This window comes from Sinohyriopsis cumingii, chromosome 6 (genome assembly GCF_028554795.1).
Source record: "Sinohyriopsis cumingii isolate HCF-2022 chromosome 6, ASM2855479v2, whole genome shotgun sequence".
Taxonomy (NCBI): Eukaryota; Metazoa; Mollusca; class Bivalvia; order Unionida; family Unionidae; genus Sinohyriopsis; species Sinohyriopsis cumingii.
This window is the reverse complement of record NC_142966.1, coordinates 158,622,741-158,639,879: the sequence shown is the minus strand read 5'-3', so window position 1 is coordinate 158,639,879 and position 17,139 is coordinate 158,622,741. Positions and strand designations below refer to the sequence as shown.

At 34.6% G+C, this 17,139-nt stretch overlaps 1 protein-coding gene across 7 annotated transcripts in view; it reads right to left on the bottom strand.

Moving 5' to 3' along the window:
- Nucleotides 1-878: 878 nt before the first annotated feature.
- The window catches only part of LOC149798373 (la-related protein 1B-like), a 142,719-nt gene continuing 126,458 nt past the window's right edge, over nucleotides 879-17,139 (bottom strand). For all 7 annotated transcript variants that reach the window (XM_089963526.1, XM_089963529.1, XM_089963530.1 and 4 more), the window contains exon 20: nucleotides 879-16,619. In XM_089963526.1, coding sequence (XP_089819652.1) covers nucleotides 16,173-16,619 — 447 coding nt within the window. In that variant the 3' untranslated portion in view covers nucleotides 879-16,172. The remainder of the gene's footprint in view (nucleotides 16,620-17,139) is intronic.

The following is a 17,139-nucleotide window of genomic DNA, read 5'->3' as shown; positions in this document are numbered from 1 at the left end:
TGGGGTGCATGTCCCACGGAGTCTTCCTGTGCCCACTAACTTACACTATGACATATAAAGTCTGAAAGAAATAAAATGAACAAAAACTTCTGGATACTCAAATAAGGTAGGCAATACTTACCATAGCACCAAAAAACTGTGATAGGGATTATAATTAACTGATGTACTGTTTGCTATGGAAAATGAAAACTCTCTTCAAAATTAACAAAAGAAACACATAAAATACCCCAAAGCAAGGACGGAGATAAACAATCAACACAAAAATACAAAAGCAAATTTTGACAAGTGATCAGCCAACACGTAGTACAAGGAAACGATACAGATATTCCATGGGTTCAATGTGACCAAGCAGTCTGACTTGGATATGTTCTATTTAATTCTGGCTCTCCAATACTAACTGGATGGAACACTTTGCTTGGCTAAGGGACTTGGGAGTCTAAGGATGGAGAAAAAAAAAAGCAAAAGGAACCAGCTACATTACTGCTATTAAAACCTTAACCACTGTCCACCCACATAAAATGGAAACAATTACTCTCAGTGACCTTGACCTCCTTGGCTTTAATCTCTGGAAATATTACTACCCCCAGATGCATTTGTGGGATAGTCTGACAGAAGATATTGCCCTAAAAACCAAAGCCAACACCAGATGGACATTACTATTACATGTTATCTAGTATCACATCGTTGATAAAACAAAAAGGGCTATTTAACAAGATTCCTGCAAATCTAAATAGTAAGTATATATAATTACTCATGTAACAGACACGGTTAAGACTTAATGTGGCCCCACCAGCACCACCCCAGGCAGCATGCATTATGGCCTTCAAACAATCGAACAACAAAATGTAGGGAGTCTTTCATTAAAAACAAGGAAGATATTTTGGAGGTTTTTGTTAATTTATTGTACCTACTAGCTACATGATGAAGCAGTTACACTAAATGAAGCAGTATTAAATCTCAAAATCAAAACAATATACAATGTCTGGTTTCCAAAACCTTTCTGCGATTTTGAGCCTGGTCTTATATCTTACATAAAATTTACAATCTGTTTAAATCACAAAATAATCCTCATATGATTATAGGTACAAGCACCAGATTCCGACACTAAGAGTAAAAAAAAAAAAAAACAGGATTAATTTAGAGACATTTTCAAAAATCTTGGCAATAAACAAGTGGCTGTTTAACTTATTAAAAATCAAGAGTACAAAGAAATGATCAAGGACTTGATGAATGAAACATTTCATGCAAAAAAAATTAAACAAAACAAATAAACAAAAAAACAAATGATACCTATCCCCAGACTTCTAAATTACTCACAAGCATTCAGATGTAATCCATTACTATTATGCATAACAGCTGAATCATTTGAAATGTTACATTGTGAAAACCAACTTGAAAGGTAAAATGGTATTTCCTGCTAAATTCATTCAATGGGAATGGTACGCATTCCTTTGAAACATCAAAATTATACAAGACACAAGATGTGCACACCTTGCATCGAGACCTAAGAAAGTGTCAAACACAGCAACAGTAAATTTTTATCACCCAATGAATACATATGGCTGACAATTATGTCAAACGCTGTGCAACAGCTTATTTTTATCACCCAATGAATACATATGGCTGATAATTACCCGTATTTATCTGATGATAAGCTCACCAACACTTTCACAAATATTCGGACCAATATTTACTAAAATTATATTTGTCTTTTTTCAAGTCAACTCCAATCTTTTCGAAAGAACTAGAGCTTATCATTGGAGAAATACTGTAATAACATAATCTGCAAATGTTTATGTCATTATGCAACTAAAACAGCTTTAGATATGTACTATATATATATGCTAATAAGTTGGGTCCAACTGCAAACAACACAGACTCTGAATTTCCATTATGTTGCTTGTTCTACTAATTAGTTCAAACTAATTGCATACAACTATATCTGCCTGCACATTATGCAATGGCATGTCTGGGTAAATGCAATTTGCAGTTGGACTGGACTTACAGTGGAGTACATACATTATCTATACCTCAACGGAAGCCATTAATGAATCAATAGGGCAGATTTTGGGTGTATTTCCTCCAAAACAAACATTTCTTTAGTGAAATTAAGAAAATGCACAGATATCCAACGCAGCAAGCGCATGTAGACTAATTCCAATATGGCACTCCCTCACTATAAAGCCATTCATTATAACACAGTTCCTGTTATTAGGGATGTATGGTCACAAGTTCCATGTTATGAAGTGGTGGTAAAATTCTATGTCATTGTATGGTAGTATCAATATGAATGAATGATTGTCCCTTGGAGTCGATCACAACCACAGCTTCAATATAAATCTCATGTGAACGGTGTTATAATGAGGGACTACAATATAGTGCACTTTGTTAAAATGTAGTTTCACTGTCAATGACATACTCCATGGCTACCAATGACAGAAATATAACGAGGGATTACTGCATTTACAAAGCAAAAAAAAAATATATATAAAAAATATTAAAGCTGGGGATATTAATCTCAATTTTCTTTTAATCCCCATCAATCTCTACTTATTTGTTTAAGCCATCCTCATCCAATCATCTCCAAAAACCAACTTTTGAACCTGGGCAAGTTTGTTGTTAAAGTAAACATCTTTACTTGAATGTAACATGCATACAACTATAAGACAACATTAACCGAAATCAGCTTTTACATGCAACAGCAGATCAAAGTTGGCAGGGACTCAAGTTGATACACAATAAAAACTGGTAAATCCAGTAGTAATATTCCATGTAAACACAGCTATGCCAGATGATTTTCCATGTAAACACAGCTATACCAGATGACATTCCATGTAAACAGTAATGCCAGATGACATTCCATGTAAACACAGCTATCTCCTATGACATTCCATTTAAAGACAGCTATGCTGATGACATTCTATGTCAACACAGCTATGCCAGATGACCAAACAGCTGAGCCAGGAATGCCTGACCAAGTCTACAACAACAATAAAATTACTATACAAGAAACCAGAAAACGTTCCCTCCCTATATTTACTGTCAAAGGTACCCATCCAAGTATACTGCATTACAGAAGTAGTAATTTTATAATGGGGTACATTATACATAATGTTACTATTACATAACTGGATTCATAAACGTAACAGCCTCATAAAGGACTCTCTTCAGGGTATGGAGGGGGATCAAACAACTTTAAATTTTAGTCATAATTAAATATGATTTCAGTGTTTGAGCTGAGGTCTTTTGATGGTGGCAATATAAGAAGGAATGGAAGGAGGAACAATACATATCTATTTACAATATTTTTTTTGTGTGCAATAATTAAGAAGTAATTTTACAAAACTGATACATTTTTTCGAGTAACATGATATACAATAATGAACACATCTTGTGTTATAATGATACCTCTTTGCTAAAACAGTCAAAGAATGTTATGTAAATTTATCCATAATATACGACTAAGCAATATTTTGCTAGAGCCCTTAATTCCCATCGTTTATTTGCTAATGAATGTACACATAGTAAATAACTAAATTATTGGTAATCACTTTGTATTTTTACATCACATTAACTCTAGAAGTATACAAGTACTAATTAGTACATGCAACTGATATTAAGACAAACCAGGTACATCGCATATAAATATATATTCAAATAACAGCTCATTTCATAAAACTATCATGAAAACATATAGGCAAATGAAGTAGTTCCCAACCATGAGGTATCGAGATGTTTAAGAATTAATGTTATGGACTGCCTACTCCAGAATATGCCAATCACAATACACCAAAGAATAACAAAATCAACTTAATTTTAAGTGAACTGCCATATTTCCAATATTAATCCATTTAAATTCCTTTCAAAATTTTCAGAAAATGAACCGAACAAAATATATTAATTCTAAAAATATTCTAAATAAATGAAGTGAGAGGCCAAACCTTTTTCCAATAAAATATGACAGGTGCACTTCAAAAGATGTCTTAACATACAAATCTGTTTATCTGTGTAGGACAAATGTTATCATTTCAAGATACATGGTCTTCCAACACCGTGGTCTTTGAAATCGGGTTTCTGTATACAAAAGAATAATGTCTTACTGTGTATTTGCAAACCACATTTAAAAGTATCATGAGGATTCTGATAAACAGAACATCACTGGAAAAATTTGAATTACTTTAAAGATTTGCCATGTCCAATGCAGAGTTCTCTTGAATACTTCCTGAACAATCCAAACAAATCTAATGCAAAAATGTGGGCCGTGAATTTTGCAGTTTAGATCTTTATTGTAGTTTTTCCCCAAAACACAAAGGCGTTCATACTGACCACACAAATATGCTATTGCAGGATGCATTCGGACAAAGTCATGAATGACATCTTTAAACGTAAGATACAGCAATCCACAACATTTGGGTCACAAGTCCATAAGCATATAGGTCTGAACCAATTTGTCCACATCATCATATTAAATTCACATATCGAGTTGCATAACGCTACAGGCAACAGTGTCAAAAAAAGAAACTGACTGACCACAATAATGATACTAACCAATTCTGATGACAGATGGACAGACCAACTATGTGTCAAACCTCTTCTGGCACTTGGTTAAATAATGCTCAGCTGTATAGATTACTTGTGACTTCAAATGTCCATTAATATGGAGTACAATTAAAATTCAACATCAGCCTGAACATAAAAATACAAAACAAAGGTATATTTTATATGCTTTTTTTGTGTGTTGCATAATGTTAGATTTTGACTCATAGTGCACAATATGAATGCATACCAAAAGTTGAAAAGTTTTTAATAAAATACAAATGTATAAAATCTAATCAACATTAAAAACGGAAATTTTAATACTTTTCACATTTTTTTAAATACAATAAATGCGGAAGTTCCATCTAGATTTGCTTTCCCAAAGCACACTTCTACCTCACAGCCATCTAGAATCAATCATCTCGGCATACGATACAAAAAATTAAGAAAATTTTACACCTGTCAATCCATTACCAATGGTCTTGAAGGTACTGTACCCCAAACAAAAATGAAATCGACTTTACACAGAAGGCTATTTTATACTTATTGGAATTTTAAATGAAAGGTTGTATCCTTTCTTTACAAAAACATTGCCGTATAAACTGCTTCTTTTTTACACCGAGAAAAAGTGAAAGAAATAGAGCATATGACCCTAATGTTGCAGCTTATTCTCCTTTTTTCCCCCAGCAAATGTAAATACAAGAGTATAAGGCTAGGCTTGTGATGTTCAAGAAAAAATTTAAAACATTTTCTTAAAGTATCTGCCTCATGTTCAATACAAATCATGTGTATTGTTTTTCCCTTTTTCCAAATGACTAGAGAAACACACAGTCAAAAGGATTCTTAACATTTTGACAAGTTGCAATATATTTCAACAATTTAAAAAGTACAAGACTTTTATTACTGGCATTTAAGACTCACAACAAAATTATGTTTTGTACTGAGAATCAGACAGAAAGAACGCTGCTGACCTGATTAACAACTATTCTGTCAATTAAAATGCCAGCAAAAATTAAGGACTGCTGTAACTGACTATCTGTATACGTTAAATAACAGAAAAGCAGAATTTTAAAAATAGTAACAAACAAACAAGAATATAGATTAAAGCAACAAAAAAGCTAGGTCAACATAAACTTGATAAATGCAATGAACTGACACATTTCAAATGATGTGGGTGACTATGCACTTTACACAAATTTTACGTTACTGTAATTACCGGGGTGTTCCAAGGTTCATCTTTCACCAAACATACTGCATAGCTTATCATGTGCTGAAAATGGCATTATGCAAACAACAACAACATTACTGTTAAAGGCAATATAAAAGTACTGTACTGGTAATGAAATTCAACCACAGGAGCGAGTACAATAGTCATACTCATTGCCTACAGACCCATACAACACCTGCTTTTAATTAGAAAAGATCTCCTAAAATGGAACTCTTGTTCCTTGCTCATCAAACTGACAATACAGTTGAAGTTGGGACGTATCTGATGACAATAAACTCGTCTTTAAGATGGCTGAAAAAGCATGTGCCAACAATTTTAATATCATAACATAAAAGGTTTTACACATTACGAGGATTCTTTATCCATGACAACAAAATTTAACAAATTATCGTTAAAGGAAAATTGTGTTTGCAAAAAATATTTAGTTGCTGCTTGCATTTGTATAATGCAATTCCAGTCACTGATTGCATATGTGTACCTGTGCCTCCAAATCTAATATTGACAACCCTGATAAGGTCTAACATGCTTTAAAAAACACATCTAACACCACATTTCTCTGATATGCTTAAGTTGAAAAGTGCCCCTGACCTCCCTAAAATAAACTTGTGGCTGACAGGGGTCCCTCCAAAAGTCAGTCCACATAAGCATTCATTATTAATTGCTTCAATAACTTAATTCCATTTTTATAGACCCCACAGCATGATGATGTTATTCAATAAATCATTCAAAAGACACAGATATTGTTTCTTAAAGTAACATTCAATTGCAGTTTTAAAAAATAAATGTTTTTAAAATAGCTAGAATTTCTTAAATGTATATAAACATAAAACAGTAATGTGCCAGTGAGGTTCTATTTCCTTATATATGTTGATTGCCGATGAACGTGTGGGATAATTTCTGACTCTGTGAGGCATTAAACAAACTGTCAATCAGTTCTAACAATTTCATTGTTGTTATTGTGTTGGGGTTTAATGCCATTTCTCAGCACAAGACAGGCTATATATGGCAGAAAGTATAAATGGAAGAGACCCAGAAAACCCTCTGGCAAGAACCAATGACCCACAGGGAACTAATGGCAAGCTTCCTCATATGCCCACACTGGCTGAGCCCGAGACTCGAACCTACATAGACTGAGGTGGGATGGCAATGATCAGGAAAGGTAATTGCTTCATAACAATCTGTCACTTGGTGCTTGTTTAGCAATTACAGTATCTAAGCTATATTCAAATGATAGATATTCCTTTCTATGTATCCAGAACGCATAACTTATAACCAAAATAACATGATGGTGTGAAGACTTAAGAGATCCACACATCACAGCTAACATGCAATCATCCTCGAGTCGAGTACAATTCTTCATTATAAAACCAATCCTAGTTAATGTGGTGCAGTACTAAAATTGGCAACAAGCAAATCACAAAAATAATTACATCCAATGCTTGTAAATTTAAAATAATATAAAATGCACATTAGCTGAGAGTATTTTGAATGCATGATTTGTAAATAAATATTCACAAGAGAGATCAATTCTTTGATCCACGACTGCTACAAGTGTGGGTTTTAGTAATACCCATAAAGATTAGACACTACTGTCCTAACAATGAGAATGTTTCTTTAAATAAAAAATTATTATACTCCCTGAACATTTTAATGATTATGATGTTTCATCTAAATGGCAAATGTCTTGTGAAGGAATGGCTTTTACTTTACTATCAACCTAATAAACAATGAAGTGCAGTACACCAAAAGTTTTGACAATTTAAAAAAAATCTGCCAGATTGGAAAAAGCACATAACCCACTTTCTGAAAAATATGTCTTCAAATTTAATGCTCGCTTATCTGAAAAATTTTGTTGACTGTGGAAAATGTGAGTTGAGATTTCAAGTTCTGGCACCTTCTTGCAAGTTTTGAATTTTCCAGATAACATAAAATCCTGAAAATGCTGTTACAATGACATAGTTGACCGATATATTCTTATTCAAGTCTGAGCGATTTCATCGTCCCAAAATACAAATTTGGATGCGCATCAGCTTTATTAACTTGGAGTACATATTCACAGTGATGTTTTGTGGCATTAAAGTGGTATTAAAAACAACCAGTTCATTTATATCAACGATTATCAATCTCAGCAAATCTTACTCGTGTCAACCATATACATTATATACTTGCTTATAAGTCCAACTGCACACTGCACAGATCCAGATATGTTGTCGCATAATGTGCTGCCAGATCTGGGTCCATGCAGTTTGAGATGAATAATCAGTAGAACAGACTGACATGGATCTGCAGGCACGTTATGCATTGGCAGAGCAGGATCTTTCTTGTCTGTAGTTTGACTTGACTTATAAGCGAGTTTATATGGTACTGAAAGCTGTGATTTGATCTGCGAAGTCACTTGCAGGTCCTTATGATTTATTCCAATTTTCATAAAAAAACTAGCTGTATCGGACTGAATCTATTCCTATATTACAAGCAGGGTCTTACAAGCAATGAAAATAATAAGCCCATACACAGCAGGGCCATCTAACAAAGGATGTCTTGCTTTCTTTGACTACAAGAAAAACAAATTTTTCATGTGAAAGTGTTTTGAATTTTGGCCCAAATACCCTATGCTATTGATTTTTCTTTCTTTAACAGACAGAAATGGGTAAGAGAGGGGTAGGCAAAGACTCTGTCATGCTGAGAAAGCAGGAAACAGAAGGAACAAGATCAGTGGCCCGATGCAAAGTAAGAATTCATAAAGGCATACATTTAATTGAAAATATTGTGTCAGAAGGCCTCAATATCTTGTGGGAAAACAACATAATGCATTTGTTTTCTTCTGCCGACAAATTTGAAGAATATAATGATTATAATACATATGAGGAAAATAAGACTTCCGAATGAGACCCATACCAGTGAATACTAAATAACAATATTAATACATATTGCATCAAGAACATGAAATATAAAATGAACCCCATGCCAAATGAAGTCAGAATGGATCATTATCAATTATTTTTTCTTGTTTAAGATTAGAGCAAAATTTTCATATATATATATATATAATCACAAATTATGTACTTGTATTTGTTAAGAAATTAATTTTAACATATATACACAAACTGAATAATTAACTGTAAGTTCTGGTAAATAACACTCGCACATAATCAACAAACCGTAGGTAAATGACACACTCACATAATAACCAAACCATGGGTAAATAACACTCACATAATCACCAAACCCCATGGAAAGTTGGGTCTTACCAAAAAGCCAGATTACTTCAAAGAGCAAAATCAGCTGCAACATCAAAGAATATGACTGACAATTTTCCCAAACAATTGTAAGCATAGGGGCCATCGACTTAGTACGTACGCAAAAATCTGGCAAAGCTTGACCTCTCTCCCTGTACACTTGCCTACTTTTTTTTTACTAACACCCCCACCTGCATACGTAAGCTTGACACCCACCCACTCCCACCTATATTCCATCCACGCAGAAACCATAAAGGATTAATAATATTAATGTGTTTAATAAAACAGATAGTCCACCAACGCTGAATGTCTAGCTGCATCAAAGACATAAGCTATGTAACTTTAAACAGTTTGTCTAGTGTCCATTAAAATACAAATGCCGACTGAACTAGTCGAATAGATTATGTATTAGACAAATTATTATCGAGGTTTCACCCTCCCCATTTCCTATGCGTATGTACATTATTAGTAGAACCTCCCCATATGCAAGTGTATGCATTTGGGTTACCCCTCCCCCCTCCACGCATACATACTAAATGGATGACCCCATATGACAATATTCACCCTACAATGTCCCCAAATACTTCAGACTTATCATTTACATTAAGGTTGATAACCTACTGGAAATGAGACTAGTAAATCATCTGTATTTGAAATTACATTTATCACAAATTGTACTGCTTTGGAAGTGGATGTGATGCACAATTCAATACTGAACTTGTAATCAGCACTGCATCATAATACACAAATTTCCAAATGCTAGACTGGTACAGTCTTCACAGAGCAGGCCAAACTTTACCCTCTTAACTATAACATTATGTTTACTGTTTTCTGAATCTATCGTGATAGATAATTTTCTGTGGGAAAAGATAAAAATGTTTTAAAAACCTGCTATGTTATTTGTATTTGTATATTTTTATGAAATGTATGAATACATCATGTACTGTATCCTGATGACTTAGCCAATACATGCATTTCTTAAATAAAACACATAACGATATCAATTTGCATCAATTAACTGCTACACCTATACAGTGTATATCATATTTTAGCATCATCAAACTTTGGTATTCAGAAGAAAAATATATTTCCACAGCACAGCATTCATGTTATTCACTCTGTCAATCTGTGTATTCCTCTATGTACAGTTATCAAACATGAATAAAATGATCAGGAAAAATGTTGTAAAAATTTGCTAAGTGTTTTATGCCAAGGATATTGAGGTCTACATACAGTATAGCAAGAAGCCTGCAAACCTTCAAAAACAATGGCTCACGTCCAATGAAGGATTATCCATTGACTGATCTGATGCTAATTAATCGGTGCTATAACTTTAATAGATTTACGCGGTAAAGAAAATAACATTGCCTTTAGTGACATAGGGTCCAAGATGTTGAGGGTGTAATCAATTAACAGTTCAAAAATATACGTGTTATTCAAGAACATGTAGATTTCGTGATTGTTGGCTAAAAAGGGTCCAAGATATTGAGGGGGTAGAGAATGACTAGCTGAAATACAAAAGCTGCTCAGTTGTGCAACTTAGATCAAAGGATATTAGTTTTGGTATGGCCGACTTACTCTCACCAAGATGAATCCATGTTAACAGTTGCCATAAGTTAAGGTGAAATAGGATCTAAAATACTGAAGGCATAACTCACACACACAAACAAATGAATAATAAATGAGTAAACAAATGTGTAAAACACTACATCTCTTCCAAACTTCACTGGCGAAGGGAAGAAAATTAGTACCTATCCTGAAGTCCTAATCTGAAATGCAGACAAGCATTACAAACTAAATATTTTGTAAACTTTTTCTGATACCCACAGAAATGCATGTGGTTTATGAAGAACCAACACATTCCTTAAATCTACACTGTTAGAAGTTTTGAAAGTGGCTTAATATCTGAAAGACTTTTAACCTACCCCATTCTTTGCCATGTAGTCCCAAAAATTTAATATTAAAACATTCAGAGGTGCAAACAAGTTGCTGCAAAAAAAAATAAGAACATTTTTATACTTAATTATTAAATTTACCAGAAAATTTTCATTCTTGGTTCAAGATCTGTTCTTTCTTGCAGCATTATTATCATCCTTCCATGATTTAATAGTGTCCCATCAAATTAATTATTTATAAAAGTAATTCTTTATTGAAAAATTGAAATAACAGAATTTCATCTAATGACTTTTTTTTATTCCACTCTTCTTCTTAAATGTTATTTTTAGCTGACAACATGCCGAGTTACTACCTTGAAAACATGTAAGGACTAACTGATGGGCATTTTGTGTGAAGTCTGATGGTGGGCATTTTGTGTTAAGTCTGATGGTTAAGTTTTCATTTGATCAGGTCCAAAAAAAAGTATAGTGGGATAACATTTAACTGTTGTTGCAAGTTATCTTCTATTTTCTCTCTTCATCTTTGGGGCCTAGGCTGCACATAGTTTGTTCTAAATACCCAATGTGTTGACATGCCGCACGGGAATAGATGTAAACTCTCTCTAGGTAGGGTTGATTTGGTTTGGTTTTGTGATTCTAACACCGTTTTTATCACATGATACATGGTGGCCAATATATCTGGTGCAAGAAGAACCTAGGAAGAACAACTGACCCACATACCCACGTTGATGGAGTTTTACCCTCTCTCTATAGATAAGACCCTGTGTCAGTCATTTTTGTTGTTATTGCTATAGAGTGTTTAAACGAACATGGAAACATAATGACCAAACCAATGCATGGCATAGTTACAGTGACCTTAGGTCTATTGTCCACTGTATATAGGCAAACAGTTATTATACACTTTTACATTTGTCAGACATGGCCCACAAATATGGCAATTTTAGATCTGAATTCTGAAGAGTCAAAAAGCCATTTGAATTACATGTACTTTAATAATGCTGCTCATCAACCACATTAAAGAAAGAATCAGACAAATAAATCAGAGTGATACTTTAAGTCGAACAATCCTTTCATTTTAATTAATTCACAGACTGGTCTAAAATGATGTCAATAACCATTTCAGAACATTATTGTTATACCTGTTAGTTATTTCTCTTAAATTTATGCCCAAAAAATAACTTTACTGCTTCTGATGGGCTTTAGATTCAAGCACTTCAATGCACCACAAAACTCAAACATCAAGTTAATGTTTGGCAGTCCTTGAACTTTCCATGAGGTTTTCTAAAATTGCTTCCTTACTAGATATGACTGAGAGTGTACCCCAAGTGATTTATTAGTGATGATATCACTTTCAAATACCATATATTCACTGCATTTTGAAGTTAAGCTCATTCTGGCTTTATGGCAGCAATGACAAAAAATGTTTCCAACTTTGTTACTAGTGTATTTCACTATGACTACTTAAATCTGCCAAATTAATAAATTCGAAAATATCACCACTACTGACATAAAATCCCCCCCAAATTTTGCCCCAATGTCAAAAACATGACATATGATATAATAAAGTGTCATTAACAAAGCTCTTCCTTTTTTAAGAACATTGAATTCCAGATGGAAAAAAAGATCTGAAATTACATGTAAATGGTAGTTTCCATTCACAGCATCGTAAGCAGGATCCAAACAGATAATGTCAAATGTCTGGTGTAGAGTTTACTAGACCAGACTGTAAACTAATATGGATAATCATCATTTATACTGCACCAGTCTCCATGTGCCATCTATGTCTTTCGTGCTTTTTGTAAAAGTTCAACACTAACAACTATTGTTGATGCATAATTCCACTGGCATTAAGGTGCATGTCAGATGTAGGTCTGTGAAGAGACCTCACAACATTTGGCTTTTCTTTGTCAATGAGGATTAATATTTTTCACTATCGTCTGATACTAATTTTCTATCAATTGATAACAAAGACAAAAAAAAGAAAGAAATGCAGCAGGAGTACTGTACAACCCAATTCATGTTTGATAGTCCCCTATGAAGGCACAGTTGGGCACTTGAGATACTGACCAATGGGTCTCAATGATCTGGACCTTTGGTCAAGGTGCTTGGCCGGAACTAAATGATATGTGCAGAAATCATTATTTTCTCATCAAACTTACAATGACTGTGACCTCTAACCTTTAGATCCCAGGATTATGTATTTTTCTTTATTACCCGAGGTGAAAACCATCAACAAAATTTGGTCAAGGAACATAATGTAGAATGAAAGTTGCAAAATCCATTTTTCTTCCGAGTTGCAATGACTCATCATTTGACTACTTTACCCCAAATCAATAGCCCTCACACAAGTTTAAGTGCAAGCACTCCACAAACTTTGGTCAAGGTATATGGGCTTAAACTAAAGTAATTTTTCAAAAGCCATTTCTCTCCTGTCAGTGACTCATCTTTGACCCCCAAAAATCAACAGGGTGTAATAATTCATCCACAAGCTTCTGGTTAAGGCACATTAAAGAGCTGAAACTTTTGTGCAAAACAAATTTCTTTCAGTAAGTGACCATGATCTTTAATCATACAACTTCAAAATCATTATGCTTCTTTACCTTACACCGGGTGCAGGCCATCCACAAAGTTTGGTCTTGATCTGTGATGCAGAATAATGTCATTAAGCAAAACTCATTTGAAATTTCAGTCACAATGACCATGACCTTTGGCCTTTTGACATTGAAATCAAGTCCCCCCCCCTTTACACCAAGTTTGATCTAGGTTTTGGGAAGCAAAATTTGTGTTATTTTATCATAAAAAAATGTCTTCCAAATCGCATTGTCTTTGCCCTTAGATCATTTGACCAATAACTTTTGGGATTCATCCTAACAAGTGCAAACCATCCACAAAGTTTGGTAACTGTAGACGGTGGAGAGCTAATATGCACAAAGAAAACTGGCAACTAACTAATGGATAGACAGACGAAAAAACATCACAACATAAAAATTCCACTTTATGGTGGGTATATAAAAAGTGCACTAGTCAGTCATCAAATAATTAATTTTCAGGCTAAATTGTTTAATTTTTAAATGCATTAACCCATGCAACTAAGTCTTTCTCTCTTTGGGTTCTGACCAAAGCAGTATTTCAGCCAGGTTTGCCAAGAAAATGCCCAATTGGTACCCTTCAATTAGTGTGATCATAAAGCACTCCTCACCACAAAACAAAATATCATTTACATAGTCTGTTTTATATGTACATGAAAAAGGGTATAAACAACAATCTTTACTTTAGGGTTCTCCTCTTAGAAGTCTCCAACCTCATTGTAACAAATCCAGAGAAGTTTTCGCATTCATTGTATGCACCTCAACATTACAGGAATCAGCCTTTACGAAGTTTCTGCTACTAAATGATTTCTTGAGTGTCTAATGTTTTTCTTCTTTGGTTCTGAAACTTTAAAATCTAATTCTGAAGTTTTACTTTCTGTCTGACTTTTGGCTTTTGTGGGTTTAACCAGCTTGTTCAATAGAGTGATCATATCAATAGTCATTTTATTGCTTTCACAATGTGAGCATAATACTGGGGGTAAAGGAATCAGGCATCCATCATTCCATATGATCCTCTGATTGAAACTTCACTGCCATTACAAATGAAAGTCACAAAATAAAGCAATTGCTAACTTTTAAAATGCTAGTATTTTTATGATATGACTTTCCATTCAGGAGTATCAATAATACAGTTTTCAAGCCATTATTGAAGTCAGACTGGCACCATTTTCATCCAACACCAACTGGACATGACATGAAGTCTTCTGTTGAAAATCCCACATCAATATTACTTTCTGTTCAAGTAGATATTCATATCAAGATTTTAAGATGGCTACCATTGTGGTCATATGATATCAGATTTGAATCACTTTATTAAAGACCAGCTAGACTAAGAAGTCTATTGGAGAATATGCTGATGTGACCATCCTTTATGAAGGAGTACCAATTAGATTTTCAAGATGGCTGCAATGGTGGCCATATTGGATTAAAATTGGCACCATTCTACTGTAGGATGTAGCTTAGTAAAAACCTCGTTTGATACACAGTTTATCCAGGAGGAGTGACAAGATTTTCAAGATGACCATGGTGGCCATATCAGTACCATTTTCATTCAGGACCAAGTACACATCACGAGAAATCTTGTAGTGAAAACCCAAATGTTCACATGACCATTCATACTGGGGGAGTAGCCACTTTGGCAGCCATAATGGACATAATAAGATTTTCAAGATGGTTGCTATGACAGCAATAATGGATGTCTGAGCAGCACCATTTTCATTTAGGACCAACTAAACCATAAGATGAATGTGTGCAAAGTTTCAAGGCAATACTCCAAGTAGTTTAGAAGAAGCTAAAACATGCCAGCGGGTGGATGGACATTGGACAGACTAAGAACTGACGATGAACAGACGGTTCCACAAGCTCTTCTGAGCTATGACAATTGGACCTTAAAATGGCATTACAACATGATGTGCATTACAACATGATGTTTGTGAAGTTTTAATAAAAAATAACTGCAATTTATCTCAATACGTTACATAAATTGGTTTCATATATTTTACCATGACCATTACATTTAGGTCACATGACAGGTGTATATGTAACCTTTTAACAGAACTGTCATGGGATACACAGAGTATAAGATTATTTCCAAGATGATCTCAAGCCTTGCTATATGTAGTATTTGGGGGGGGGGGAATAGTCGCAGCATAGTGTCCAGTACAATCGAGAAGGACCACTTGATGACGTTGTTCATAGTCATAAAAACAATCAGCAAGCAATTCAAACATTTCATGACTGGTATTAGATTACAGGTACAAAATGCACCTTGTTCGATTTATTTGTGCATTAAATTTCTTGTGTGGGAGTTTTTGATGCAAATCCTGCAAGGTAAGTGTCCTGGCTGAAATGTGGCCAAAGGCAGAGTAGATTGAGACCAAATGAGATATTGATTTTGTTTGCTTCAGGACTAATAACATCAACTGGATAAATCTGACCTGCAAAATTATTGCTATAACCACATCAAGCCAACCTCAAATTATAGCACCTTTAGCAAGAACTGCCTCCTAATATGGTCCTTCTAGAATGGAAAGCCAAACTTTGGAAATTTCATGCATAAAATTCTTGAGTGTTGACTTACAACACACATTCCAGTTTTCTGGCACTAATGAAAGACAGTTTGGTTCAAACAACAATAAAAATGTCAACTTTCAGCTAAAGTTACTCCTGCAAAAATGTCTTCACCTCTTCATTTGTCTACTGTTGAACTTGCTGAAGTGATCTCGGCAGGTTTCGCACTGGACTTGGGATCATTTGTATTTATCTTGGTGCTTTCCTTGGGTTTATCTTTTGAAGTACCTTTTGCTGAGCTTGAGGAAGTAATTTCCACAGGCTTGTCCTTTGATTTGCCTTTGTGAGTGCTAGCTGTAGTACTTTCAGCTGTCTTGCTTTTAGAGGGAGCTGCAGATGTGCCTTCCTTCGATTTCCCTTTTGATGAGCTACCACTCAAAGTTTTTGACTGGGCTGTAGTGGTTGAGGAAGACTGACCATGTGACTGGGCAGCTGCCCCAACCCCTACCTTTGATTGGCTGGGGTGCACTGCCCCCTGTCCAGAATTATGGCGGGACTTTCTACCAGTAGATGAGAGACTAGATACGTGGTGTATGCCACTTCCATCCTTGTCCTCTTCCAGAGGCTGAAATAGAAATAAAAACTATGAAAAAATTTGGAAATATGTTCATGGAAAAATGAATATCCCATTCAGTGTCATTCATGAAACAGTCAGACTGACAAAAATAAACCATATGCCCCCTTCTGCATTTGTAGAGTGGCAAGTACAGTACCACACAGTAAGGCACTGCTGAGACCAGAATGTACAGTTAACTACAGACATAACATCAGAAATGTCAGATAAACCCTAAATTCAGATTAATGGGTTGAAAATTAAATATTTGTATTTAAACTGTCCTATTCATGTTGTTATATACAAATATTAGTTGGATAAAATAAAGTCAGTTTTAGGACAAAACTGTAGTAACATTTTTTTATTAGTACACTCAAACCCATCTTAGTACCCACCACCATGTAAGCACCACCTGTACATAACGGCCAATACACAGTACATTTTAACCGTATATTAAAAGACCACATCCAGATGAACCCTTAGTGCTCATTCAAACAGGTGCAACTCTAATATTTGCAGTGACACCCAACTC